Source organism: Marmota monax, unplaced genomic scaffold (assembly GCF_021218885.2).
Source record: "Marmota monax isolate L192 unplaced genomic scaffold, Marmota_monax_Labrador192_F-V1.1 WCK01_AAM20220418_F8-fsc00014, whole genome shotgun sequence".
NCBI classification, from domain to species: Eukaryota; Metazoa; Chordata; class Mammalia; order Rodentia; family Sciuridae; genus Marmota; species Marmota monax.
In genome coordinates, this window is record NW_026695222.1 from 11,555,731 (window position 1) to 11,583,458 (window position 27,728).

The 27,728-nt window shown below is 44.2% G+C and overlaps 1 protein-coding gene and 1 pseudogene across 1 annotated transcript; both read left to right on the forward strand.

Moving 5' to 3' along the window:
* Positions 1–5,788: 5,788 nt before the first annotated feature.
* On the forward strand, positions 5,789–27,728 carry LOC124085502 (signal-regulatory protein beta-1-like). Its single transcript, XM_046433182.2, has 6 exons — positions 5,789–6,320; positions 9,950–10,306; positions 20,979–21,293; positions 25,426–25,743; positions 26,294–26,393; positions 27,484–27,728. The coding sequence occupies exons 1-6, from the start codon at positions 6,245–6,247 to the stop codon at positions 27,497–27,499; spliced, it is 1,182 nt and encodes a 393-aa protein (XP_046289138.1). The 5' UTR covers positions 5,789–6,244; the 3' UTR covers positions 27,500–27,728.
* Positions 19,107–19,285, forward strand: LOC124086005 (U2 spliceosomal RNA; annotated as a pseudogene).

Consider the following 27,728-nt stretch of genomic DNA (forward strand, 5'->3'; position numbering starts at 1 on the left):
CGCAGTCTGGCTGGGCACAAATCAGGAGCCACTGAAGCAGGAACAAACTTTATTTTTAAACTGCAGGAAAACACTTCACACAGCTCCCGGGGAATCCTCCCCGAAAGCCACGAGGCTTGTCCAGGAACCCCCAGCCGGAAATATCTCTCCCGGAAATCCCTCCTCCTGCACTTCCCCAACCAATGGGAACTCTCGGGGAATCCCCGGAAATCCCCACGAGAACTCCAAAATAGTGCGAGAACTCAAAAGTTGCTGCAGAGGCGGATAGTAATGCCTTGCCTGTCAATCAATACTGTTGACAAAATGCCAGGGGCCATACAGACTCCGCGGTGGCTCTCAGCACTCTCTTATTCTTTTTTTTTTTTTTTGGTACTGAGGATTGAATCCAGGGGCGCTCTGTCACTGAGCCACATCCCCAGCCCTTTCTATGTTTTATTTTGAGACAGAGTCTCACTAAGTTAACTAGGTCCTTGCTAAATTGCTGAGGCTGGCTTTGAACTCACGACTCTCCTGCCTCAGCCTCCCAGGTCGCTGGGTGCCTGGAATCACAGGCATGTGCCACTGAGCCCAGCTCACTCTCTTATTCTTCAGGAAAGCAAACTGTCCCTCTCTCCCCTCTTAAAGAGATGAGCAGTGGGGCTGTGCATGGGAACAATGACCACATCTTTCCATTGTGCTATCTCTTGACTTTCTAAGCACTAATCTCTGCACAGATTCTGAGGACAGATGAAGGTCAATTCCAAACTCACTGGAGGAGTGAAGTGGCAGGATAGTGACACCCACCTCCAAACTTGAGTAAGTTCTGACTTCTGGATGAGTAAAGCGACTCGTGTCTCTCAATGAACACTAACCCAGCCCGATGGCCCCACGCTTCCTGTGCCTCCCTCTTACGTGGCCAGGAACTGAGAAACGGAACTGAGGAAGTGGTGGCACCTGGTCCTCAGGACTGATGCCCCTCTTGCAGCACTGAAGGTTTAAGGTCTTTCTGTTCTTAGTGTGGGCATGTGTGCATGTCATTAATAGAAGGAAGGTACAAGACCCAAACATGACCTGCATCCAAGCCATGAGAAATGATTTTCATTTCTTTCCAGAAATCACAGACAAGGTGTTCGAGCTGCAACAAACTGAGATGGTACAGACCATGTCACCTAAAGAGACAATCACCGTGGGTTGCAACTGCCAGTTCCAATCCCAAATGGAGCCTGTCTCACGATTCAAGGGATCTGAACAACCCCAAAATTAATCTACGATTCCTAGAAAGGCCACATTCCTTTAGTAAAAGCAACTGGAGACACCAACAAACCCAACAGCACACACTTTTTCCATTTATATCAGTGAAATCTCTTGCAGATGCTAAGTGACACAGAGTACTAATCAGGTCAGGGCACCCAGGTGTCTGTTATTGGTGAGTATGTCTCCTACTCGGTCTGGTGTGTTATTACCTCAATAATCATGACTCCCATTCATTGAATAACTGCCATCTGCCAAAAACAACAATATCTACATTAGTATGTTAAGAGATCTGTGACATAAATATGTAAAATAGGACATCAAAATTCAAAATAAGGGGAGGAAGAGTGAAATGTAAGTTTTTATTAATATTTCCATCTCTTGTTCCTTAACTTTACAATTAAGATTAAGTGTCATTATTTCAAAATAATTTGAAATAAAATTTTAAAAAAATCAAAAGATGTCCTTGTAAGCCTTATGGTACCCACAAAGCAGAGAAATCTGTGTTCCATCCTGAGTCTAGGAAAATATGAGCACCTGCTCATATATTCCTTCCCTCTTCCAGTACCCACTTTCTAGATATCAATAAATGACATGATCATAAATATAACTGACATGATCAATTTTAATTCTGAGTAGTTTTTAGACTTAAAATTATATAAAATGCCTTGAATAGTTGCTGGCTCACCAACTCTAATTGGTTATCTATTGTCCTTCTTGGGGCCTCACCCTCTCTGGCCATGGCAATAGGCCCATGGGACCGGGCCCTACTTGGGCAGACTGTGAATCTCAGCTGCTTGTCTTGTGGCTTCTTTCCCAGAAAAACATCACCCTGAAGTAGTTCAAAAATGGAGAGGAACCTTCATCCCTCCAGGTGTTCAGCTGAAGAACAGTAGTAATGCCAACACAATCCTAAGTACCTTGGTGATCCTGGCTCCAGAGGACTTCAGCTCTCATGCCATCTGCAGTGTGGGCCACACCAAGCCTGCAGCACCCTCTTCATAGAAATGCTGAGTTGGATGGGCTCATGCATGTGCTAGGAATGCCACCAGGCTAGGCAGGTAGCAAATAAATGGCCACCAAGTAGTGATCAAGGTGAATCTGATTATTTCATGAAGTCTGAGCATTTGTCCTGAGCTATTTCCGTTTCACCAACAATGTCTATTTTTCAAACCCCATCTCAAATGACAAGAGGCAAAGTTCTAGCCCCAGAATGCACAGTGGACCTGGAAGAAGAATGGAAATGTCTCCCAGACAGATGAGACTCTAATCCCCACCAAAGGCAGGGATGGACTACGCAGTGAGCAGAGCTTCATCCCAGGGAAGAAAACTGACCACGTGGAGGACACTGTCCTCACCTGCCAGGTGGAACAAGATGGGCAGCAGAAGGTCTCTACAAAAAGGACACTTTTGGCTTCTGCTCACCAGGACAAGTCTAAGATGTAGCCAATGGCAAGGCCTCTGTGATTTATTTAAAGAGGCTACATCATCTTTCTTGAAGACTTTCTTCTCCAACATGAAATTTAAATTATGACAGCAAATCCTGCACTGCCCTCTCTCCCCCCTCTTCCTCCCTCTCTCTCTTTCTCTCTTCCTCCCTCTCTCTCTCTCTCTCTCTCTCTCTCTCTTTCTCTCTCTTTCATGCATACACAATACTCTCACTTTTGCTCTTTCATTCATTTGCTTGCTCTTTTCACTCACACACACACACACACACACACACACAATCCAAAATTGTGTAATTACCTATTAAAAACTAAATATTAAAAATCAAGAGCTGGGGTTGTGGCTCAGCGGTATAGCATTTGCCTGGCATGTGTGAGGCACTGGCTTCGATTCTCAGTGCTCCATGTAAGTAAGTAAGTAAATAAATAAATAAAATAAAGTTTTATTGACAACTAAATTTTTTTAAATAAATTACACCAAATTCAACTCTGCGGAGAGAGCTCCTATTTATGATCTGATGTACATACTTTTAAGGCCTCATGTACCCACAAAGTAGATTTGGGGTACTGGCAATGAGGAGGACTAGAGAATGTTTGAGACTCCTACCAGACCAGTGAGTCCGTGTTTCCTTGAATGCTCTTAATGATTTCTTGCCCAGAGATTTCTTTTTTTTTTTTTAATTTTTTATTGTGGGTTGTTCAAAACATTACAAATTTCTTGATATATCATATTCCATACTTTGATTCAAGTGGGTTGCCCAGAGATTTCTAAAGTTTCCTCATTTCCTGCATGAACCCAGGTCCTGGTGCGGAGCAAGTCAGCCTTGAGCTCTCCCGACAGGCGCTGTCTAGATGCCACTTACTACCAGGGTAGACATGCTCCTATGCCCTGATGTTGTTCTCCTGGTTTCCAGGCTCCAGGTTCCCAGTGTCTGGGTGTCTGGGTCCCCTGTCCTATATCTAGAGGGACAGCAGGAATGGACATGTGGGTTCCAGTCTCACCACCTTGTGACCCTACAATCTCTGAGCCTCAGTTTCCTAACCAACATGGAGATGATAAACCATGTCATGTGACTATGCTGGGAGCAAGCAAGGTGTGCAAGGTAACTAATGGTGGAGGAGGGTGAGATGCTGTTTTCCTGGGCTCCTGCCTCAGGTTTCTGCACCAGGGAGGGTGCGCTGTGCAGCAGGAATAGTTGTCACCACGGTGGGCCTCAGTGACCTCGGATGGGAAAGTGAAGGCCCTGGAGGAGGGGTTCCTGTGTGACCTCTGACAACCCTTCTTGCCACCCTTGCTCTTGTGACTCTCCTCCTAGGCCTCAGGTTGCTTCTGGTGATGGAGTCTCAGCCTTCATTCTGCAGGAAACAGAGGGCTGAGGAGAAGCTGGAGGCACAAGGACACAGGACAAGAGTGACCACAGCCTGACTCAGGAGCAGGCTAAGGTTAGGGGAAGAAGCCAGTCCAAGAAGGCCCAAGGGTGCCACGTTTCATCTGGACGAGGGGAACACCCAATTCTGTCTTGGGTAGTCCTCCGGGAATCTCCTGAAGTCCACTAAACAGCTCTGCGTGGTGAAGAAGGAAGCAGAGCTTGAGCAAAGCTTTGCAAAAGGTCTCCCAGAAGAACGGAGAGGATTAGAATCCATGGAAGAGGTGGCCTCTGGCCTCACAGAGGTGGGGTCAGGGATGAGCTGGCTGTGTGGCCACTACTGTGGTGGTTAGTGAGTGTCAGGATTCCTGGCTTTAGTCAGATTTTTCATTGCTGTGGCCAAAAGACCTGACAAGAACAATTAGAGGAGGAAAAGTTTATTTGGCTCTTGGTTTCAGAGGTCTCAGTCCCTAGACGGCCAACTCCATAGCTGCGGGCCAGAGGTGAGGCCGGGCATCGTGGTGGAAGAGCACAGCAGAGGAGAGCAGCTCAGGACGTGGGCGATCAGGAAGCAGGTAAAGTGTCTTCATGCCAGGGCAAAACGCAAACCCAAGGCACGCCCCCAGTGACCCACCTCCTCCATCCACACCCTCTCCTGGTTCAGAAACACCTGAACAGAGAAGACCACGCCCTGTTCTCACTGAGCTGTGTGCTCCATAAGCAAGACAAGTATGAAATACAAATGGTGAGTACAGACTCTGCCAAGGATGCTAGTGAGAAGGAGGAGAAGGAGGAGGACGATCCCCAGGAGATCCAGTGGCCTCAGACCTAAGGAAGAAAGAGAGGAGGACGGTGGGGACTTCAAGTGCCCGCAGAGAGGTCAGTGGAGCTGAGCCCAAACATAAGTGAAGGCTGGAGTGCAGCTGGCAAAGGATCGGGGGCCAAATCAGGGCGGACGAGAGAAGGGTTTCAGAGTAATGGGAAGCCGCCGAAAGAGAGTGACATGAAGCCACTGAAAGTGTGACGTGATCAAACTTCTCCTTTAGCAGGACCACCCCAGGGTAAGCAGATGGCTGACACAGGGAAAGTGGATGAGGCTGTCCGTGCCAGGGGTGACTGTGGAGAGGGAGGTGCAGCAGGTGTCACACGCTGAGATAGGGACCCAGGAAGGCGTGAGAGGGACATGGCAGGTGAGTTTGTTTTGTAGATGCCAAGTAGGACACCAGGCATGGAGATGACCTGCCCACTGAAAACACCAGTGTCTGCCGAAGAGCAATCAGATCCTCCCTCCGGCCCTGTGGTCCTGCCCCTTCCCATCCCAGCCTAGGGTCAGCCACTGCGAAGGAGGCGGGGCTTGGGAGCAGTGGGGAAACTGAGTCACGGGAGGCTATGTCTGGCACTAGGCTGCGGCTCCGGGCACACTCTTGTAAGCCTGCTGCTGCTCAAAAGTACATTGAAAGAGGAAGTCCTTTCTTGGGATGATGTTTTCTGGCCCCTCCACTCCTTCTCCCCAGAGCTGGCTTCAGACCTAGATGACCAGGAAAGGCACCCTCCTCGCCACCCGCAGCTGATTCTGGGCATGAGCTCTCCTGCAGCGTGAGCAGGCCGAGGCTCAGGCGCCACCCCCACTCTTCCAGAACAGAAACCTCCCTCCTACTCCCAAGGTCTAATTCCATACACCTCACCCAAAGCCACTTCCTCTAAAAGGGGACTCTGCCCAAACACAGCCCCCGTCAGACACGAGTTCTTTGACCCTGGCACCTCTGGAGAGAAGAGAAGGAGGGCCTGGCTCCTGGAGGCCCCATGCCCAGGAGCCTTCCTCCTGACCCCAGCTCTGCAGCTCACCTGTGCCCAGGGGGAGCCTGTCACACAGACCACACACGCCCTCCACCAGGCCAGACTGCCTCCAGGGTCCCTCATGAGGAATGGCCATGGGTGCCCCTCACGTAGAAATTGAGGGGTCCAGGAACAGAGCCTGGGTGCTAGAGGAGTCCCCTGGGGCCTCTGCAAGCACCTGGGGACTCTGACATCAGTCACTTCTGAGCTCGTGCCTAGTTCCCATTTCAGTCCACCAGCAGGAAGTGCCAGGATCCCACAGCCCTTCCCTCGGGTACTTCCTCTTATTTCACCGAAGACAGATACTGCCTCTTTCCAAGGAGCAGGGAGTCTGGAACCTCCTCGGACAGGAGGCTCTAGGAGCAGATGATGCCCACCTCTGCCTCGCAGCCCCACCTGCCTCTGGTGCCCCTGCTGCTGCCTCTGCTGCTGGGACTCTCAGGTGAGCACTGGCCACGGGGCAGATGGACCTCTGTTCCAGGGCCTCTTTCCCTGCTGCCCCTTTCTTCTCTTTGAGACACTTCCCTCCGCCAACCCTCCAGATCCTCGTTGATTGGAGGGATCCTTTCCTTTCCCACCCAGATCCAGACAGCAACCGTCCCGCCCAGGCCTCCCTCAATGTCAGGGGTTCCCAGCCCCTCCTCTCCTGCACTCCTGACCCCCTCTAAAGGCTTCATGACCCCCATGTGCTTGACGGGCAGGACCCGGTGCCCTTCCAAGGGAGGAGGGAGAGGGGTGGCAGCTGACTTCTTGGTCCTGCTGAAGGCCATGGCACCCAGGGCTTGCGGGGGAAAGGGTGCTGTCTTGGTTCTGAAGGATGTAGATGGCTAGATGGAGAGAGAGGGAAAATTTCAGGACTATACATGGAATGTGGACTGTTAGAAAAAAATTGGAAATTGGTGCTTTTTAGACCATGTCTCCCAGAATCCCAGCATCTTACAACGACATTATTGATATGAGCCTTTCTCCTGCCTGTCCCCTCCCTTCTCCCCACAGCTGACTCAGGCAGGCAGGAGAGGCAGCCCTCCTCCTCCCATGATTATCAGCATCTCAGGTGAGAGGCCATTTGAAGTGGCTAAAAGCACAGATATTTTTCAAAACCAACCTGCCAAGGCTCAACTTCATATTTCATCACTTGGAGGCTGTTTGATTCTGGGCAAGTTACTAAACTTCTCTGTGCCTGTGTTTTCTTGAATGTGAGATGGTGATAAATAATAATGTCTTGCTAATAGGGTTGTAGTAAAAATTAAACTAGTTAATTGTAATTGAGTGTTTAGAGTAAGATGTAGCACACGGAAGTATCTATGTAAGCTCTGGCTGCTATATCCTTCCAAGATTTAGTAAATACAAAAGAATATCTCAAAAATGGTTCTAACCATGAAAGGACGCTCTCTGTGTGTCCTTGGCAATCTGAGTCTTTGTTTAAATTCACAGTAGTGATGGGAAATAGGAATAATCTATTGTGCTCCATAGAAGAAACTGGAAGAAGATGGAGGGAATGGGCCTCCCAGAATTTCCAGACCTGAAGCCCCACCTTGAGACCAGATCAACCTGATGCCCAGGCCAGGCCCTCATCCTCTGGACTCCAGGTCAATGGGGAGAGGCCCTTTGTCTTAGTTGGTTTTCTGTTACTATAACGGAATACCAGAGACTGGGTAATTTATAAAGAAGTTTATTTTGGCTCCCAGTTCTAGAAGCTGGGAAGCTCAAGGATCAAGCTGCCACAATGGTGAGGGCTTCATCTGGCTTCAACTCATGGTGGAAAGGCAAGTGGAGCATGCAGAAGACACAGAACATGAGGGATGGACTAGCTTTAAAACAACCGAGTTTTGCTATAATTAACCCAGTTCCATGAGAGAACTCACTCACCTTATGAAAGAAATTAACGCATTCATGAGAGCTGTACCTTCACAACCCAGACACCTCCCAGGAGGCCTGACCTCTAACACTGATGCACTCAGGAATTCATCTTCCAACACGAATTGGCGGGGAGGGGGGAGGAATGCTCAAACCATAGCAACCTTCTTGCAAAAGTCCTCCTATGAGTCTTGAGTATTTCTCAAAGGCTTTCGGGTTTCAGTCTAACAATAAAACTACAAGGAAAGTCTCACTTCCCACAGTGTTTATGTGGCATAGATGAAAATCTACAGCTCGGGAAGGCTAAGTAATTTTTTTCAAGGTCAAACATCAAGTAAGCAAAAGAGGAGGCATTCTAATGGATCCAAGGGGGCCCACAAGCCTTTTGTTTAACCTCTTTACTATGTTGCTTCCACATGTGTTGAACTCAAAAAGAAACAGGATTACACTCAATGTTTTATTTCTCTTTCACTCAAAGACAAATTGGAGATCTTTTTCCATGCCAAGATACGTATATCTACATCATCATCAATACCAACATACACTTCAGCCACGTCATTTTAACTATTAGTTTCTTTTCTTTCTATTTTGGTTTTGATGTTGTTGTCTATGTCCTTGCTGATTTCTTTTTCTTCCAGTACTAGGGATTGAACGCAGAGGCCCTCTACCACTGAGCCACATCCCCAACCCTTTTTACTTTTTATTTAGCGACAGGGTCTTGCTAAGTTTCTTAGGGACTTGTTAAGTTGCTGAGGCTGGCTTTGAACTTGGGATCCTCCTCCTCAGCCTCCCGAGCTGCTGGGATGACAGGCCTGCACCGCTGTCATCCATTTATATTCCTTTGTGTGTCCATTTATATTACTGCCTGCCGTAGGGTGGCAAATGGGGTTCCCCTCGGTGGAAGGGGTTGGCTGAGAAATAAAAGCTAAGAGGAAATGAAATGCAGAAAATGCCACGAACACAGAAATTAGTTTCAAAAGCACGGGCAAGACTGGCAAGCTGATCCAACTGATGGAGCTTCTGGCAAAATGGAGCCCACATCTGCTTTATTTATCCTGGGAGGCATCAAAGGCCTTCCAAAGAATGTTCTTCTCCAAAAAAGGTTCAAGATACGCTCTTCAGTTCCTAACAGGTTACACCCACCTGTGGAGCTACTAGGAGGAACCTTCCTAGCCAAGTGGAGGGAAAGGTCACTTGCATTGGGGAATCTATTGCTGTGGGAGAGGCACGGAGAGTTCCCAATGCCAAGCCTCTCTCTCTCTCTGGCTTCCATGCCGAGAGAAGATCCTCGTGTATTTCACGGGTGGCTTCCTGCAGTGGCAGTAGCCTGATTCATGATACCATTCCACGACACTGTTAGCAACATTGAAAGCTGACAATCATTTTCATTTCTACCAAACTAACATTCTAAAAATAGTGTATGCTTTTAGAAGGGAGAAATGTTTTGTTTTATTTTTATTACAAGCTTGTCAAATAATCCAAACAGGGAAGAAATAGACAAGTCATTGATACAAGTCTCTATAGCCATCCCACTTCCTGGAGGATATCACATTTTTAAAGTTATATTTGTTTTCTTATCAAGAGTTTTCTACCAAGGGAGTACAATATCCGCTTGATTGCACAAGAAATCTGCATAGTTTCCTATACCCAATTTTAGTCTCTCTCTCAGTGTCATTGACCGTTCTGTGGGCCTTGGTATCAACCTGTCTCTTTTATTGCAGCTGGAAAACGTGCCCTCGTGTTTCATATGCTGAGTCTTGCCTAAATTTTTTTTGTAACCCTTCCAGCTAGTCTGCTATAGCCTTTAGCATTGTGCTTTTGGGTTAAATGTACATTTCACTGGTTTACTGTGGTTACTGAACAATTTTTCAGAGATTTGTTTCTTCCCTGTGACTTTCCTGTCTGAATCCTTCACAAGGACTCTCTTCCTGTCTGTTCTTTGCGAAGCTCCTGGCATCCAGTTCAGCCATTTTCCCATCCTAGATGCTAATGCATGATGTGCGAAGAAGGAATTAATGGGACTTCAATTGCAGTCTGGACCCAAGCACCCAGCCTCAACCCGGGATGGGCCAAGACAGGGCGCTTGAAACTAAGTTGTAATATAGCTCAGTTGGTAGAGTGCTTGCCTTGCATGCACAAGGACCTAGGTTCTAATCCCCAACACCACAAAAATAAATAAATAAAAAAGAGTGACCGAGTTGTGTTTCCTTGTAGGAATGACAGGTGAGGAGGAGCCACAGGTGATTCAACCTGTGAAGTCGGTGTCCATAGCAGAAGGACAATCAGCCTCTCTGCGGTGCATTGTGACCTCCCTGCTCCCCGTGGGATCCATTAAGTGGTTCAGGGGCACTGAACGGGACCGGCAGTTGATCTACAGTTTCAAAGAAGGCCACTTCCCTCGGATAAAAAGTATGTCAGACGTCACAAAGACAAACAACACGGACTTTTCCATCCGCATCAGCAACCTCACCCTCGCAGACGCTGGCACCTACTACTGCTTGATGCTCAGGACAATAAGCGATGGCAACGTGGAAGTTAAGTCTGGACCAGGCACCCTGATACTTGTGCGTAGTAAGTCCAGATCCCTAGAGCCCTAGATAAGTTGTTCCTCGACAAGTCACAAGCCCCAGGAGCTCAGCCCCCTTTGTTAGCTCTTGTGTCAAGACTAGGGACAGATGAGGAGGACAGTGGAGGGTCCCGGTGACGGAGCTGTAGTCTTGACCTTCTGAATCTTGCCTCTCCTAAAGGCTCATGAATAGGTTGCACTAAAGTACAGGCTCCAGGGCCAGGTACCCCGGGTTCCACTTTTAGCTCTGCCATTTACAAACTGAAATGAGATTCTTCAATTCTCTATGCCTCATCTGTAGGATAGGTAGGATAGGGATAATAATAGTATCCATCTCGAAGATTTGTTGTAAGGATTATAAATGTCAATGTATTTATGAATATAAAATACTCAGGAGAGTTCCTGCTGCACATTAATTAGTACATATGATTAGTATTCGGGATATTACAGCCAATTAAACTTTAGAATATTATCTTTAAAGCATCAAACCATAGATTCCCATATGATATAAATATTAGAATTACTGAGATTGAAAATTATAAGGATTGCATTTTTTTCATATTCAAGTATTTTTCAAAAAACAACAACAACAAAACAAAGAAAACATGTTGGCTTTTCATTTAACAACATTCAGAAATATTTTGGAGTGCCTGCTACTTACTCATCAGTCAGTGTAAAACTTAACATCTTTTTCCCTATTTGTTAAATGGTGCTATAACAAGTATACGCCTCAGATGATGGGAGATAACAGTTGCATCATATTTATTTTTTTAAATTTATTCTAATTTGTTACATATGACAGCAGAATGTATTTCAATTCATATCTATGGTTGTACACAACATAGTTACACCATTCATGTCTTCATACATGTATTTAGAATAATTATGTTCATCTCATTCCTATCCCCTTTTCCCCTCCCTTTCCCTCCCTCCCCTTTGCCCTATCTAGAGTTTGTCTATTCCTCTCATGCTCACCCCCCCCACTCCCATTATGAGTCAGCATCTTTATATCAGAGAAAACATTCAGCATTTGGTTTTTTGGGATTGGCTAACTTCACTTAACATTATGTTCTCCAACTCCATTCTTTTACCTGAAAATGCCATGATTTATTCTCTTTTATTGCTGAGTGATATTCCATTGTGTGTGTATACATACCACATTTTCTTTATTCATCTTTCGAAGGGCATCTAGGTTGCTTCCACAGTTTAGCTATTGTGAATTGTGCTGCTATAAATATTGATATGGCTGTGTCCCTGTAGTATGCTGTTTTTAAGTCCTTTGGGTAGAGACTGAGGAGTGGGATAGCTGGGTTAAATGGTGTTCCATTCCAAATTTTCCAATGAATCTCCATACTGCTTTCCAATTTGCAGTCCCACCAGCAATGTATGAGTGTGCCTTTTTCCCCATATTCTCGACAACACTTATTGTTGTTTGTGTTCTTAATAGCTGCCATTCTGACTGGAGTGAGATGAAATATTAGAGTGGTTTTGATTTGCATTTCTCTAATTGTTAGGCATGTTGAACATTTTTTCATATATTAGTTGATTGATTGTATATCCTCTTCTGAGAAGTGTCTATTCAATAAGGATTGCATATTTTGATGTAGATTATATATCCCTATATTTCTTAAATTCTTGAATTCTTAAATTTGGACCTGGCTAATTCAATCATGGCTGAAGATAAAGCTCATGAGGCTCAAAACGGTATCCACAAAGGCCTGGAAGCAGAGCACTTAGCTCACTTGGCCTTGTTTATGTTGGTAAATTGATAATTATGATATTTTTTTAAATGAGTGGAATAATTTAAAGGAATCATAGAAACATATATTCCAACAGAACTTTTTAATTTTTAGGTTCTCAGAACCTTAAGGCCATGGATAAAACAAAGAGAATATAGATAGCATTCAAGGACTAAGAAAAGGTCTTATCATTTTCAGGAATTGGAAATTAAAATCCACATTATAAGAAAGTGTCGAGGATGAGATCAGGAGCAGATGGCTAAGGGCAGCATTGGGTACCCAAAGACAAGGGCTACTGCCTTTGCCTTCCAAAGCCTCAGGGAAAAATATTTCCAACCTCAAGTTTACACCCAGCCAATTTACAGAGTTTGCAAGATCACAAAGGATTGCATTTTATGCATCCTTTTTGAAAAATGGGGGTTAAACAAAGCAAAAATAATGAAGAGAACTAGGAACAGAGAATTGGAGACCCCAAGCTGCCCACCATTCAAGAGGCACAGGGATGGCCCCTGGGCCCTTCCAGACAGGAGGATCCAAAGAGGTAGACCTGCTAGAGCATTCAAATAGTCTTCAAAGTCATACCCACCATTTCTAAAATTGTTTAACACTGTGTTGAACTATTGGCCAATGTCTTTAGAAAGAGAAAGCAACCAATATAGAATGATAAAGAAAGTGAGCAAATTCTCTTTACAGATGATGTGGTTTCTGGAAAACTGAATTGAATCAACACTAAGCTATTACAAACAAGATAATGTAGCAATGTAGAAAATTATAAAATCAACAAACAGAAATCAATGACCTTTATATATACCAACAAAATCCAATTCGAAGATGCCAGGGAAAAGGTGAGAACATATACAATAACAAAATGCTGAGGGGTGATCTCTGCCTAAACAGCAACAGAGGCCGGATTCACTCTCCCACTAAAGTCTGAGCAAACACTTGGAAAAAAATCATAGACATGACATTGGACATCAGGCAACAGACAGTGATCCCATTAGAAGGGAAATTCATATGATGAACACTGGGACTGTCCCCAGGGTACTCCCTGGGAAAGCTTAAAGGCCACAGTGCAGGAAGGGTGACCTCAGGTAGAACCTGGAGCTCTCCTTGAAGGATCTAGAAGTTCTCAGAGGCCAAAGGGTGACTGGATCTCCAAAAAGCAGCTAGCTGCACAGAGAAAGGACATCAGAGACCTGTGAAAGGTCCCCTTGAGAACTCAGCAAAAGACTGAAAAGGATGTTCTCATGAGGAAACTACCCAAAGCTAGGGGCAAAATGTTTGAGGACCTCATTCAGGCCAAGAATGGTGTCTGTTGCCACAAATCTGAATGAGAAACCTCATAATTCATGGACCACCTGTTAGAACACAGAGAAGCACTCGGTCTCAGTAAAAGGAGAACCATCAGAGCTAGACCAAATGACACTGTGCTTCTGCCTCACAACACTTTCATGTGAGACAGAAAAATAAACTGTCTCCCATGTAATTTAACCATGTCCCAAAGCGAGCTCAAACCTATTTATAGAAAGGCAAAATACTCAATACCCAATGAAGTCAAATCCACAATGTCTAGCATCCATTAAAAAAATTATCAGGCATGAAAATGGCACAAGAATATGATTTCAAATGAGAAAGATCATTTGAAACCTAGTGAGAAAAGACAAATGGTAGAACTAGTCTACAAGGACATTAAAGTGACCATGAGTTATTCTGTATGTTCAAGAAGCTGTTGCGGTAGGTGCAAGGAGAATACGAAAAAAATCCATATTGAGCTGAACACAGGCGCACACACCTGTAATCTCAGTGACACAGGAGGGTGAGGCAGAGGGTCACATCTTCAAGGCCAGCCTTGGCAACTTAGTGAGGCCCTGTCTCAAAATAAAACTTTTTAAAAAGGCTGAGAATGTTGCTCAGTGTTAGAGCACCCTCAAGTTCAATTCCCATTCCCTCACCATCACCAAAAAAAAAAAAAAGATGGAAAAGTGAAGTTAAATTTTCCTCTAAGGAGTACAAATCAGTGCACAGATGGCATTCAAATTTCTGAAGTATTCTAAGTTTTCTTTTCAGTTTTTCTAGATGAAAGAGTTCCAGAGATGAATGATAGTGATGGGCGCAAAGTCACAGGATTGCACTGCACACCACTGGCCACTAAAATGTGGTCAAGATGATAAAGGTGACATGTATCTCACCACGATGTTAGAAATGAAGTTAAAGACTTGATCAGACATACAAAAGCTGGGATAATTCATGATTGACAGACCTGCACTCTAAGAAAGGTTAAAAGAAATCCTTTAAGCAGAAGTAAAATATTACCAGATGGAAATATGGATCTATACAAAGTAATGAAGAGCATCAGAATCTGATGCAGGGGGGCAACACCTGTAGCCCCAGCTACTAGGGAGGCCAAGGCAGGAGGATCACTTGCACCCATGAGTGCAAGGCCAGCCTGAGCAACTTCAATATAGTGATGTGCTTTTCCCATCTCAGAAAAAAATAATAATAATCTAATTTAAAGAGAGCTTCAGAGGTGGTAATAATAAATATAAAGAATTTTTTATTAATTTAACTTATTTGAAACATAGTTGTTCAAAGAAAACATAACATCTGGGGGCTTATAACATATGTGGAAGTAAAATGTGTGACAAAATAACACAAAGACTAGAAAAAGAGAAGTAGGTATGTGCTCTTATAAGTTCTAAATGAAGTGGCATCCTATCCCTTGATGGACAGGGAAGAGTTAATAATGTACACCAGAAATCTTAATGCAAACAAACAAAAAAAAAAACACAACAAAGAATAATAGCTAATAAATTTAACAAATGAGATAAAAGGAATATTAAAAACAAAGACAGTCAGAAAATGAAGTACAGTGGAGAAAATGAAGTACAGTACAGGAGCCAGAGAACAAACAAAAGATGGTATATTTCAGCCTAGCCAGAGAGGGCTGGGGTTATAGCACTTGTCCAGCTTGCGTGAGGTCCTGGGTTCAGTCTTCTGGACTGCAAAATACAAAAGTAAAAAAGAAAAACCTTAGACAGATGTTATTTAGTCACCCTAATGAAGAGATTTTCAGATGATATTTTTTAAAATAGGGCCCATTACACATTTCCTGCAAAAAAATAAAAAATAAATCCCTTTAAAACTATAGCACAACTAGATTTAAAAATGAAAGGATGAGCTGGGTATATTATGGCACACCTGTAATCCCAGTAGCTCGGGAAGCTGAGGCAAGAGGATTACAAGTTCAAAGCTAACTTCATCAAAGGCAAGGTGCTAAGCAACTCAGTAAGACCCTGTGTCTAAATAAAATAAAATATAGGGCTGGGGATGCGGCCCAGTGGTAGAGTGCCCCTGAGTTCAATCCCTAGTACCCCAAACTAAATAAATAAAATAATAGAATGAAAAAAATATATGCCACATTAACAATAATTTTTTTTAAATCTGAATGCCTACATTGATCTCAAAGTAGATCTAGCATAAATAATTTACCAAGATTCAAGAAGGTTGTTTCATAATGATAAAGTGAGCAATTACACACAAAAAAAAATACCATTTCTAATGTTTATGCCTCTAATAATAGAGCTTCAAAATACATAGCACCAAAACTTACAGGATCAACAAGTCTAAAATTACATCTGAGGTTTCAATACCCCTCTTTCAAAAATTGATACAGCAGAGCAGGGCACAGAGGTACACACCTGTAATCCCAGCAGCTCTAGAAGCTGAGGCAGGAGGTTGCAAGTTCAAAACCAGCCTCAGGAAAAGCGAGGCACTAGGCAACTCAGTGAGACCCTGTCTCTAAATAAAATACAAAAAAGGTCTGGGGATGTGGCTCAGTGGCCAAGTGCCCTGGAATTGAATCCCTGGTACCCCCACTCCAAAAAATTTTTTTGGTAAAGCAGATAGTCAGGAAATCAATAAGGATGTAGAAGAATTAAACAACAATATACATCAACTTAAATTAGCAAATGTTTATAAAACTTTCCATTCCAAAAGAGAGTAATACAGATTCTTTTCAAGTGCAAAGGCTAGATTGAATTCTGGCTCATTGATAAGTTTCAGTAAATTTAAAAATGAGTCAAGTCATACAAAGTGTGTGTGTATGTGTGTGTGTGTGTGTGTGTATTTTATTACAGTGGAATTAAATTACTAAAGTGAAAAGGTCTCTGGAAAGTTAACATTTGAAAACTAACAGTTCTGAATAATATACCATCAAAGAAGAAATCAAAAGGAAAATTAGAAAGTATTTTAAACATTGCTTGCAAAAAAATATTACCTTAAAACACAGGCACAAATCAATTCAAAAATAGAAAAAAATAAAAGCACAAGATACAAATATGTGGAACACAGCCAAAACAGTACTTAGAGGAAAAGTTATAGTCCTTAATTTCTATAATTGGGCAGGAAAAAAGTTTCAATTCAGTGATCCTTAAACTTGGGCAGGGGAGAGGGGGAAGAGTGAAATGCAAAATAAGCAGAAGAAAGGAAATAATAAAGAACACAGAAAAAAATCAGAAATAAAAAATGGAAAAATATAGAGCAAACTGATGAAGCCAAAAGCTAATTCTTTCAGAAAATTAATAAAATCAATAAACCAACAGCCACAAAATCAGGAAAAATGAAAGAAGATACAAATTACCAATATCAACAGTGAGAGAGATGGCCCAGGTACAGACTCCACAAATGTTACAAGTTTGATGAGGGAACTTCGTGAAAATCTCTATCAATAAACTCAAGAACTTAGAAAAAATGGACAAATTCTTTAAAAAATACAGATTACCAAAGGCTCTCTCAGCCTGATTATTAGTGTATCTACTCAACAAATTGAATTTATAGTTTATGCATCCTCCCACAAACAATAATCCAGGCTCACTGAGGAATTCTACTGAACATTTAAGAAAAAAAAACTTCTAAGTAATTCTGCCCATATTTTTCCATAAAATTGAAAACAAAGTATTGCTTCCCAATCAATCTGTGAGGCCAGCATCACTCTCATACCAACCAGATCAAGGCATAGGCAAAGAAAACTATGGTCCCTATCCCTCATGAACACAAAATATTATAAAGCTGTAGTAACCGTACAGCGTGAGACTGACATTAAGATAGACAATAGAGATTCCAGAAATAGATCCACACGAATGTATGGTCCATTGATTTCTGCGAGGAAGATGTATGTCAATTCAGTGGAACGAGGAGGGTCTTCAAGGATGGTGCTGGGTCAGTTGCAGTGTTAGTACATGGACCAATGGAACAGAAGAGAAAATCCAGAAATGTATCCAGCACCTCCCACCATACACTAAAATAAGTCCCCAATGGATCAGAGATTTAAATGTAAAATATGAAATTGCAAGTGCTAGGAGAAAACATATGTGAGTTCTTTTATAACCTGGAAGTGAGGGGAAATCTGTCTAACTATAATTCAAATTTTTTGTTTTTACAAAAAGAGGGGGGAATGGTAATTCCCATCATATTATACAAACAGAAACTTGTGTATGAATGTGTGCATATAATATTTTGCAACTTGCAGTAAAAGAATCATCCCTGACATACAGAGAGCTTCTAAAATTTTAGAAGACAAGCAAATTTATAGAATCCTAGCTGATAAATATGAAAAGATAAGTTATAGAAAATTAGATACATATAAATTAGATACATATAAAAGTACGTTCAGCTATCCCTGTATAAAAAGAAATGCAAATTAAAACAACACAGGGACATGGTTTCTCCCCTATCAGCTTGGCCAAAAATCAAAAAGTTTAACGGCATATTCTGCAGGGGAAGCTACAGAGAAACATGTATTCCACATTTTGCTGGTAGGAAGGCAAAATCATATAACCCAATAAGAGGTGAATTTGCAATATATAGCAAAATCACATATTACATATACACATAGCATACACATATTACATATACATCTCACCTAATACATATGACCCTATAACTCAACAATTCCACTTCTGGAAATTTATCCGGAGATCTGCTCACATAAATTCAAGATGATTTACACTTTAGGCTTTTCATCACACTATTTATAAGAGCAAAACCTGAGCTGCTACTAAATAAATCAGAGTTCAGCGACACAGCTGAGCACTGCGTGGGTTCAGAAGGGCCCATGCATGACTTAACTAGACGAAGATAAACGATTTCAAGGGATTTTGTAAAAGGGTTTACCTGAGCAAAGTGGTGAACATCTATAATCCCAGAGACTCTGGAGGCTGAGGCAGGAGGATTGCAAGCTGGAGGCCAGCCTCAGCAACCTAGAGGGGATCTATGCAACTTAGGGAGACTCTGTCTCAAAATTAAAAAACAAGTGAGGCTGGGGATATGGCTCAGTGGTTGAGTGCCCCTGGGTTCAATCCTTGATACCCCCCCCCAAAAAAAAAGAAGAAGAAGAAAAACAACAACAGAGTTTAGCTTGGGTTCATTAAGAACCAGACCCTGAGGCTAGAACTTGAATTCAAGAAATTCCAGTAAGAGAAGAGTGTCCTCAGAAAACAAAGGGTGTGTTATTATCAAGCCCACTACCACAGTCAGCATTGGGTGCTCACTCCTGTTGAAAAACCATAGGAAATAGTAAGGAATGTGGTATAGAATTCAGTAGGGATGTTGACCTGGTTTGCTTTTTTAAAAATATTTATTTATTTATTTTTATGTGATGCTGAGGATTGAACCCAGTGCCTCACACATGCAAGGCAAGCACTCTGCCACTGAGCCACAACCCCAGCCCTGACCTGGTTTTTTTCTACAAGTAAAGGCAAATGATAAAAAGAGGAAGAGAACTTTTTTAGATTAAAAAAGGCTTAAGAGACATCAACTGAATATAACATATGGCTCTTGCTTGGATCCTAATTCAAACAAACCAACTATAAAATTATATTTATGGGACAAGCAGAAAAATCTGAATGCTGACGAATATCAGATGATATGGAGGTATTGTTTTTGAATCTTAATTATCATCATGGTGTTTTGCTTGTTTAAAAAGAATTCTTGACTCAGACAAACATTTTATTCCTAGTTAGGAATGAAACAAGAGAGCCTGGCATTTGTTTTAACATAACCCAATGTCATCACCTCCTGGCCTTTTGGCTAAGAGTCTGAGTTTTATCAGTTTAATATCTAAAACGTCCTCTTTCCAAGGACAATGTGGTAAGTGGATTTTGGGAGCAGGGAGATGGACTGGGAACTTGCTGCATCCACTCCACATCATACTGGTATTACAGTGCCTCCAGGAATGGGGCGCCTCTTGGGGACATTCAAGAAATAAAACAGCCCAGTGTCTGGCTGCCTTAACTAGCATAATGCCCTCTAAAATTCACCCACGCTGCAGCAAATGGAAAGATCTCCTCTTTTAAGGCTGAATAATCTTCCACTGTGCAGACTCCTATACCACAATTTCCTTCTCCACTCATCCGTTTACAAACCCATACGTCGTTTTCATGTCTTGGCTCTTGTGAATAATGTTGCCATGAACATGGGGTGCAGAAAAGTTTAGGAGGGGATGCTTTCATTTCCTTTGGGCATATACCTAGAACAGGAGTTGCTAGATCATGGCAGCTCTATTTTTCATTTGTTGTCCTTATATGAGGAATCTAAAAAAAAAAAATGACTCAAATACATAGAAACAGAGAGTACAATGGTGGTTACCAGCAAAAGGCAGTGGGTAAAATGAAAGTCAAAGTAACAAAATTTTATTTATATAAAATAGGTAAGTCTAGAGATCTAGTGCTCAGCCTGAGGCATAGTTAATAATAAGTTATATACAGAATATTTACTAAGACAATAGATTTTAGGTAACTTTACCACATACAAAAATGTGACTAAGACAATAAATAAATTATCTTGACTATAATAAGATCGTTTTATTATGCATACATACGCCAAGCCATTATGTTGTATGCATTCAGGATATACAGTTAAAATAGATAAACTAGTAGATGGTAGGAAAAATATAGATGAAACAAGATCTCTATTTGTTGATAATTATTGAAGTCCCATGATGAGTGCTTTCTAATTTTTTTGTGTTTACGATTTATCAACATGAAAAGATTTTTTTTAATCCAAGCCTGTATACCCCTTTGAAAAAATGTTTGTGCACTCCCCGGTCTATATTTACCCTAAGCTGAAGTCCATTTGAACACTTAGCAATTCCTTAGTAGGAGGAATTATAACCATTTGGAAAAAAAATCAGGAATGAATTTATTATACGTTCATAGAAACTAAGCAAATAAAAATAATGAGGCCATTAAAAATTCCTGGGAAAACAAAAGGCTGCCCAAGAAACGTAATGCTAATGTATTACATGGCCCTGCTTCAGGAGATGCTCCTTGGTCATAATAATCTAAATGCTGAATACTGATAAAACAAAAAGAGATAGGAGGATGCAGGGGGGTGAACTGCAGGTGGTCCTTGGAGGGAGATGGCAGAGAGTTAAATTATCTTCTTCCACAATATTATATAAAATTGAAAAAATGAGAAATGACAGTGTAAAGATGTTGTTTAAAACAGAAAGAAACACTCAATCAGCTAAAATAGTTAAAAGCATTTGGTCTATAATTTTGACAAGGATAGGAAATTAAGAGTTCACTGTTTTTCATGCCATGACTTCTATAACTTTTTAACAATACGGTTTGTTGACACAGGGAGGGAGGAGAACAAGGAAATGATGTCCATGGTCACATCTGGAATTTAAGACCCCAAGCATGGACTGGAAGAGTTGGGAAGCAAAGTTAGGCCCTTGAGCTGGTTTATAATGAAGCGATAATAAGACTCACGAAGAGGAGGGAACTGAAGATGAGAGAGAGGCTGGAGTGGGGGAGGCTGGAGTGGGGGAGGCTGGAGTGGGGGTTCAGGCAAGGTGAACCCTGAGGGTGGCCGTGGTGCCAAAGTGCAACTCGCCATCTTCACCTCTCTCTTTCCTCCTCCTTTGCCCTGATCCAAGCTGAACCCTCCCCTCCAGAGATCTCTGGCCCCTCCAGCAGGGCCAGCCCCGGCCAAGTCCTGAATCTCACCTGCATCTCAAAGGGCTTCTTTCCCAAACACATCGACCTGCAATGGTTCAAAGACGGCAGGGAGCTGCCGGCCTTCCACACCCTGGTCTTCCAGCCTGGAGAGGAGCCCTCCTACGCCATTGTCAGCACCACTCTGGTGTCCCTGACCTTCTCCTCACTCTACTCCCACGTCACCTGCCAAGTGGCCCACAGTGAGTTGCAGAGCCCCCACAGAAGGCACGTGAACATCTCGCAATTCCTCCAAGGTAAGACCCCCCCCACCTCCTGGGCCGACCTTTGGTGGTGGCCATGGGCTCCCCAGTCGGAGCTCTTCCCTGCATCCTCCCATTCATTCTCCAGGGAACCTCGAGGGAGCTGAGCGTGAGGTTCTTGATGTATCTATCCCCCTCCCACATCAGAGCTTCCTAGTGTCTTTGGGAGGTGGAAATTCATTCATTCATCCAATGTGTTGACTAAGCATCTGCTTTGGGGATGGCATTATTCTAGATGCTGGGGATTTCATGGCAAGCAGAACAGACCTCGTTCTGTCTCATGAATTCCATCCGCCAAGTCCCAAACGATTATACAGAACATGTGCTCTGAGGAGAAAGAACAGATTGCTGCATTGATATAACAGGAGAAGTCTGGTTTATTGGAGAAATGTCTTTTGGAAGAAGTGACGTTTGAGTCAAGATATGAAAGAGGAAAAGGAATCATCCAAGCAAAGTAGAGTGTTCTAGGAAGAGGAAACAGCACATGCAAAGGCCCTGTGGTGGGGCAGTGGTGAAGAGTTAAGACATGTTTGAGGAACAGAAAGAAGATCAGGGTGACTGGGACCTAGTGAAAAGACAGGTGTGTGGAAAAGGAAAGGGAGTGGGGACCAGATTGCTCAGGGCTTCTAAGCCTCAGCAAGGATGTTTCTCCCACTTGAACTCCTAACAACATTGTCCAGGTCCTGCTTTTGAAATATGCTTCTTCTACCTGCCACTCCACCCCACCCTGGGCAGGCAGGAGCAGTGCAGGCTGCGCCTCCCCTTCTTGTTCTGCCTTTATGAAGGGAAAGCCTCTTGTTCATTCCCCAGGAGCAAAGCCCAGGCTGTTGTGTTGAATCAAACTGCAGAATAAGTAGGCAAGTAAAAGAAATTTCTCCAGCTGCTACTCAAGTCCATGCCCTGGCCTGCAAGGGGCCTTTCCCCCAGGGTCTGCTCTCTCCTTAGCGCCTCAGCAACCTCAGCATGGCGAGGTCCCACTTACCTCCTGCAGGTGGTGAAATTCCTCCCAGGGGTCCAGTGACCGAGTTGTTCTTCTTTCCAAATCCAGCCGTTGAAAACCAAAGATCTCCCATTACCAGCACCATGATTTCCACAGCACCCTCCCTCCCCATGGAGACAATCTCTGGTATCCCAATAGACAGAGTTCAGCTCTTTATGACTCAAATGCCTGCATCCCAAAATAGGAGTCTGCCTGCTTAACCAAAAAATCAAAGTTTTAAATTCTACTCTCCACCTTGAACACCCCAAAGAAACTCTATGGCTCTTCGTCCTGGTTCCTGCAGATGAGGAAACCGAGGCCTGGAAAAGCTAAATTCTTGCCCAAGGTCACATGACTTTTCAGTAAGCACACTTCAGAGTCCCTTCCCTCCCTTAAGAATCACCGCTGTGGCCAACTGAGGAACTCTGCTTCCGGCTCTACCTCCCCCCAGAGAAGCCGTTCAGTCATGGTCAGCCTAGAGATGGGCATGATCCTTTCTCCCCACTGTCTCTGTCACACAGTTCCTCTGCCTCCTCTGTGGATGAAGGGAGCACACTCTCCATGAACCGGCTCCCCAGCCCGGAGAACCCTCCTTGCCCAATCCTTCACTAAATTCTATTATTCCCCCTTAAATCTCCTCTAAAATCCCAGCAACTCAAGAGGCTGAAGCAGGAAGATCACCAGTTCAAAGCCAGCCTCTGCAATTTAGCAAGGCCCTACATAATTTAGTGAGACCCCCATCTCCAAATAAAAATTTAAACAGGCCAGGGATGTGGCTCAGTGGTTAAGTGCCCCTGGTTTCAATTCCTGGTACCAAAAAAAAACGTCTTTTGAGCCCATACATTTCTGTCTACTTCCACTATCTGAATTAATACCCAAGTTCAAGCCGACATTATCTCTTACTTGGCAATCGCAATAGCCTCCTAATTAATCTCTTGTACCCATGTGCCTTCTGCAGTTCATACACTAACCCTCCAGCAGCCAAAGCCATTTTTCTAAAGAAAACCAGACCATGCCCCTCCTCTGCTTAAAACCCTACAGTGGCTCACCATTGCTCTTAAGGGTAAAAAAAATCTACTGGAATGCTTACCAAGCATTTTTGCTCATATACCCAAAAATACTTATGGAGGGCTATGTAGTTTATCATGTATTTTAAAGTTGACACCTAAAATTATTCATCATAAGCTTAAATGATTGCATACAACATAATCCCTGAGAAGTTACATCCATCTGAAAATATTTAATGGAAAAATAATATCATACTTCCACTATCATCCATTGAAACATAAAGTCTTCTTTGATAATAAGAAATTGTACAGCACTCCTTTCTCTCCCTAAATTTGTGTCTTTATTCTAATTCCATATTGGAAAGTTCTTTTTATTGACCACAATATCATACAGACTTATTATCAAAGAGAACCACGAAAATACAGAGGACTCCAACAAGACTGAAATTTTTTAAAAAATTTCTTGCTACCATAAGGCTCTCAGTGTTCAAAAAATTATTTCACGTTGAGTTAGTTACACGATCGACTAAAACAATCTAAAAGTATGACAGGTTTTATAAATAATTATTAAAAGAGTCTTTAGAGATGTGATTGGGAGCGCAGTTTGGTGAGGCGGTGGGAGGTCTGTGATGCTGTGGCCAGGACGGGCTTCCTGCCAGCAGGTTGGTGAACTGTCCTTTTATCCTGGGTCCCAAAGTCTTCAAGCTGAGGGCAATGCACCATAGCTAGGTTCGGGACGTGTGGGACAAAGGCCTTTCTTTTGTGAAGTATGAGGAAGAAAATTCAGAAACAAAGGAGGTCAGAGAGGAAAGGCCTTGATGTTTACTCTCAGGCCATCAGTTTACAAAAAGAGTCCTATGGGGGTCAGGATTTGGAAAGCAATTTAATGAAAACCATCAGGGTCTCTACTCCTTAGAATGCCTTTCAGAGCCTTCAGGGGTGGCACTCATAAGCACAGCTACTAGAATGGACTGGGAATTTGGCCTCACCTCACCCATACTCCCTCTCTCTCACTTTGGTCTTGTATCTTAAAGCTTTGGAACCTGCTAAGCTTCACCACAGGGCCTCTGTCCATGCCCTTCCTCTGTCTGAGATGCCCTTCCCCAACCCCCTCTCTCCCAGATCCCTTCTTCCTGACCTTCCCCAGCTCCTTTGGCCTAATACTCCAGCTACCAGGCTGTTGTGTTGAATCAAACTGCACAAATAAGGAGTGGAGGTAAAGGAAATCACCCTGCATAGGTCCTTTTCCCAGGGGTCTGCACTTTTCTTAGCTCCTCACCAACCTCAGCCTGGTGAGGCCCACTTCGCCTCCTATAGATGATTAAACTCAAATTATTTTTATCCAAGTTATTCCAGTACTCCCAATTTATTTCAAATCCTCCACATCATTACACTCACAGATTCTCGGGGTCAGAAATTCTGACGGAAGTGGAGCAGTGGTGGCTGGTCTCTGCTCCATGATGCCTGGGCCTTGGGCAAAGGCTGGGGCCTGGCCTTGGTGCTGGCTTCAGGCTTGGGGCCTGGGTTCTCCTTGACACAGGCCTTTCCTCATCGTCTTTGCACGTGGGCTGGTTTGGGCTTCCTTATGGCTGGGTGCTGGGTACGAAGGGTGTATCCCAAGAAAGATGGCGCCTGAGCCAGGTGAAAGCCATGTCAATCTGATGACCCGGCCTTAGACGTCCCACAGGCCATCTCTGCCACATTCTGCTCATCAGACCGTCACAAAGTCCCACTCTGATTCCAGGGAGAGGAGAAACAGACTCCATCTCTGATGAGGAGAGGTAAAATTTTGGAAGACCATGTGGGGCTTGCTGTCACCATTTTTTAGAAAATACAATCTGTGCATATAGTTAACTCCAAGTATGTTATCTTTCCTATTTCTGCCCAAAGATCATTTCCTCCAGAAACCTGCCCTAGTCTGTCTACCTCCAGACCAGGTGAGGTGGCCCTACTGTAGGAACCCCTGTGGGAATCCCATGATTGCTTCCTCCTCACCAGAGTGGGCACGCCGGGAGGCAGGGACATGCCTTCCTGGTTTACTGTTATATTCCAAGAACTGAGCACAAGGCCTAGCAAGGGACAGATGCTCCTTGGGCCTTTTTGCACAAAGAAAGAAAGTAAAAGAAGGCTATTGTTTCAGTTGTCCCCACAGTGTACACCTCAGCACACTACATCCCAGGACTCCAGGTGGCCCTTCTCACCTGCTGTGTGCAAAGGTTTTACCCTGAAGACATGCGAATCACCTGGCTGGAGAGGAACGGGTGCTTCAAGATCTGCGCGGCCTCTGCCCCCACCGAGAACCCAGACGGCACATTCAGCCAAGACAGGCACATCCTGGTCAATGCTTCAGAGTTGGAGAACCCAAGGCTGTTCACCTGCCAGGTGTGGCACAATGACCAGGTGCTGGTCCAAAAGAGCATGCACCTGAGTGAGTCTGGAGGCCTGCAACTGAACTTGGGTAAGTGGGAGCGGACTCACCGCACAGACCTACAGTCACACAGGCTGGTTGAGAAACTGACCCTGCTCTACTCACTGTGTGTGAGTGACCTTGGAGAAGTCACTTCACCTTTCTGGAACTCTTCATCTGTAATATGTGAAGGCAATCACAGTATCCTCTTCAGAAGGTGATGCCTTTGGTACCAAAGAGCAGAAGTGCTGTTTTCACAGCTGCAAGCTGACCACCCACCCATGTGACCAGGTGGGCAAGCTCACGTGAAACCTCCTTCCTCAGTTCCCACCCAAAAGCCATTCAGCTTCAACAATTACTGAGCACCTACTAGGTCCTTTGTGTGGGTGTTGTCACTCCATACAAAGACTTCTCAAGAACATGTTCCAATGCCCACTTTAAAGATGAGGAAACTGAGGCTTAGAGAGGTGAGGTGACTCCCTCCAAGACCAAGGTGTAGTCTTGGTACCTGGGTCAGGGCAGGGCTGAGCCTGTCTGGGGGTTGAGCAATGGTAGAGGATCCAGGCTCACCCTGACCATCCTGATGTCCTTCTGTCATCAGGTGCCACCGTATACAGCTACATTCTTCTCCTTGGCTGGAAGTTGTTTCCTCTGATGGCACTTTGTGCCATCTATGCTCTCAGGAGGAGCCTCTCTTCCAGGTAAAGTGGGACCCAAGATAAAGAATGTGATGTCAGGGAGGGACCTCAGCTAGAGAAGAAAGCCACCAGGTCCTCCCTGACCTCCTCTACCTTGAAGGGGTATTGAATCTGGAGGACCCTGGTAGCTGTGCCCCAGTCCCTCAACCTTCCTCTCTGTCTCTCACATGTGCTCTGGTCTGGACTGGAAGAGAGTCAGGTGCAGTGGCTCATGCCTGTAATGTCAGCTACTCTGCTCAGGAAGCTGAGGCAGGAGGATTCCAAGTTTGAGGCCAGCCTGAGCAACTTAGCAAGAACTTGTCTCAAAATTTAAATAAATAAATAAATAAATAAGAGAGAAGGGCCGATGTAGCTGGGTAATAAGTGAAAGGAAAGGCAGATGTAGCTTGGTAATAAGTGCGGCCAAGAGAGCTTTATTGCAGTAGTACAAAAGAGGAGAAAGAGAGAGAGAAAGAAAAAGGGGGGGGGAAGAAAGAGAAGAGGAGAGATGGAGAGAGGGAGAGAGAGAGAGAGCGCACGAGCAAGAGAGAGGGGCCCGGTAGGAGGGAGTTTTTATAGCCTAAATCTAATGAGGTCTCTGGGTCTGCAAGCTGCCTTGTCGGTACAAGGAGGGTTAAATGTTCAGCCTTGAGTGGGGGGGTTGACGCAAACAGGTGATAAAGGACCAGACAGAGGGGGGTTTGAGTGTGTGGGCTATCCTGCAGATAACAAAGTTCAGCCTGCCCTGCACCTAACAATAAGCACACCTGGGTTCAATCTCCAGTACTGTGTGTGTGTATGTGTGTGTGTGTGTGTGTGTGTGTGTGTGTGTGTGAGAGAGAGAGAGAGACAGAGGGGGAGGGGGGAGGGAGAGGGAGAGAGAGAGTGTGTTGGTGTGGAGATGAGAAGAACAAGGGTCCTCCTCAGCTTCCTGGTTCCTCTTCAGGTCACAGGCACTGCCAGGACAGGCCACCTCAGGGACATAGGACCTTAGTTCCCTTCTGTCTTGTTCAGGAGGACTGCGGGATGCCTGCAGCTGCCACATTGGCTTCTGCCTTGTCAGCCTGCTGACATCTGCCCCTCTCTAGCTCTCCTTCCTCCCTGTCTCCTGCAGGCCCCAGAGAAGGTGAGAACCTGGACCAGGAAGGTCGGCAGTGAGAGGTGGCTTCTCATACCCTCCTCAGGAAGGAAGTTTCTGTAGAGATTCTGGCCTCAAAGTCTATGACTCTGACCAAGAAACCAAGATGGAAACACACACCTGCAGTTCTACTGGCCCTTCCTAGCCCTTTGGGGACCCAAGTGCTACCATGAAACTCTGGCAGCCCCTTAGTAAACAGGAAACACCTTGGCAAAGCCACA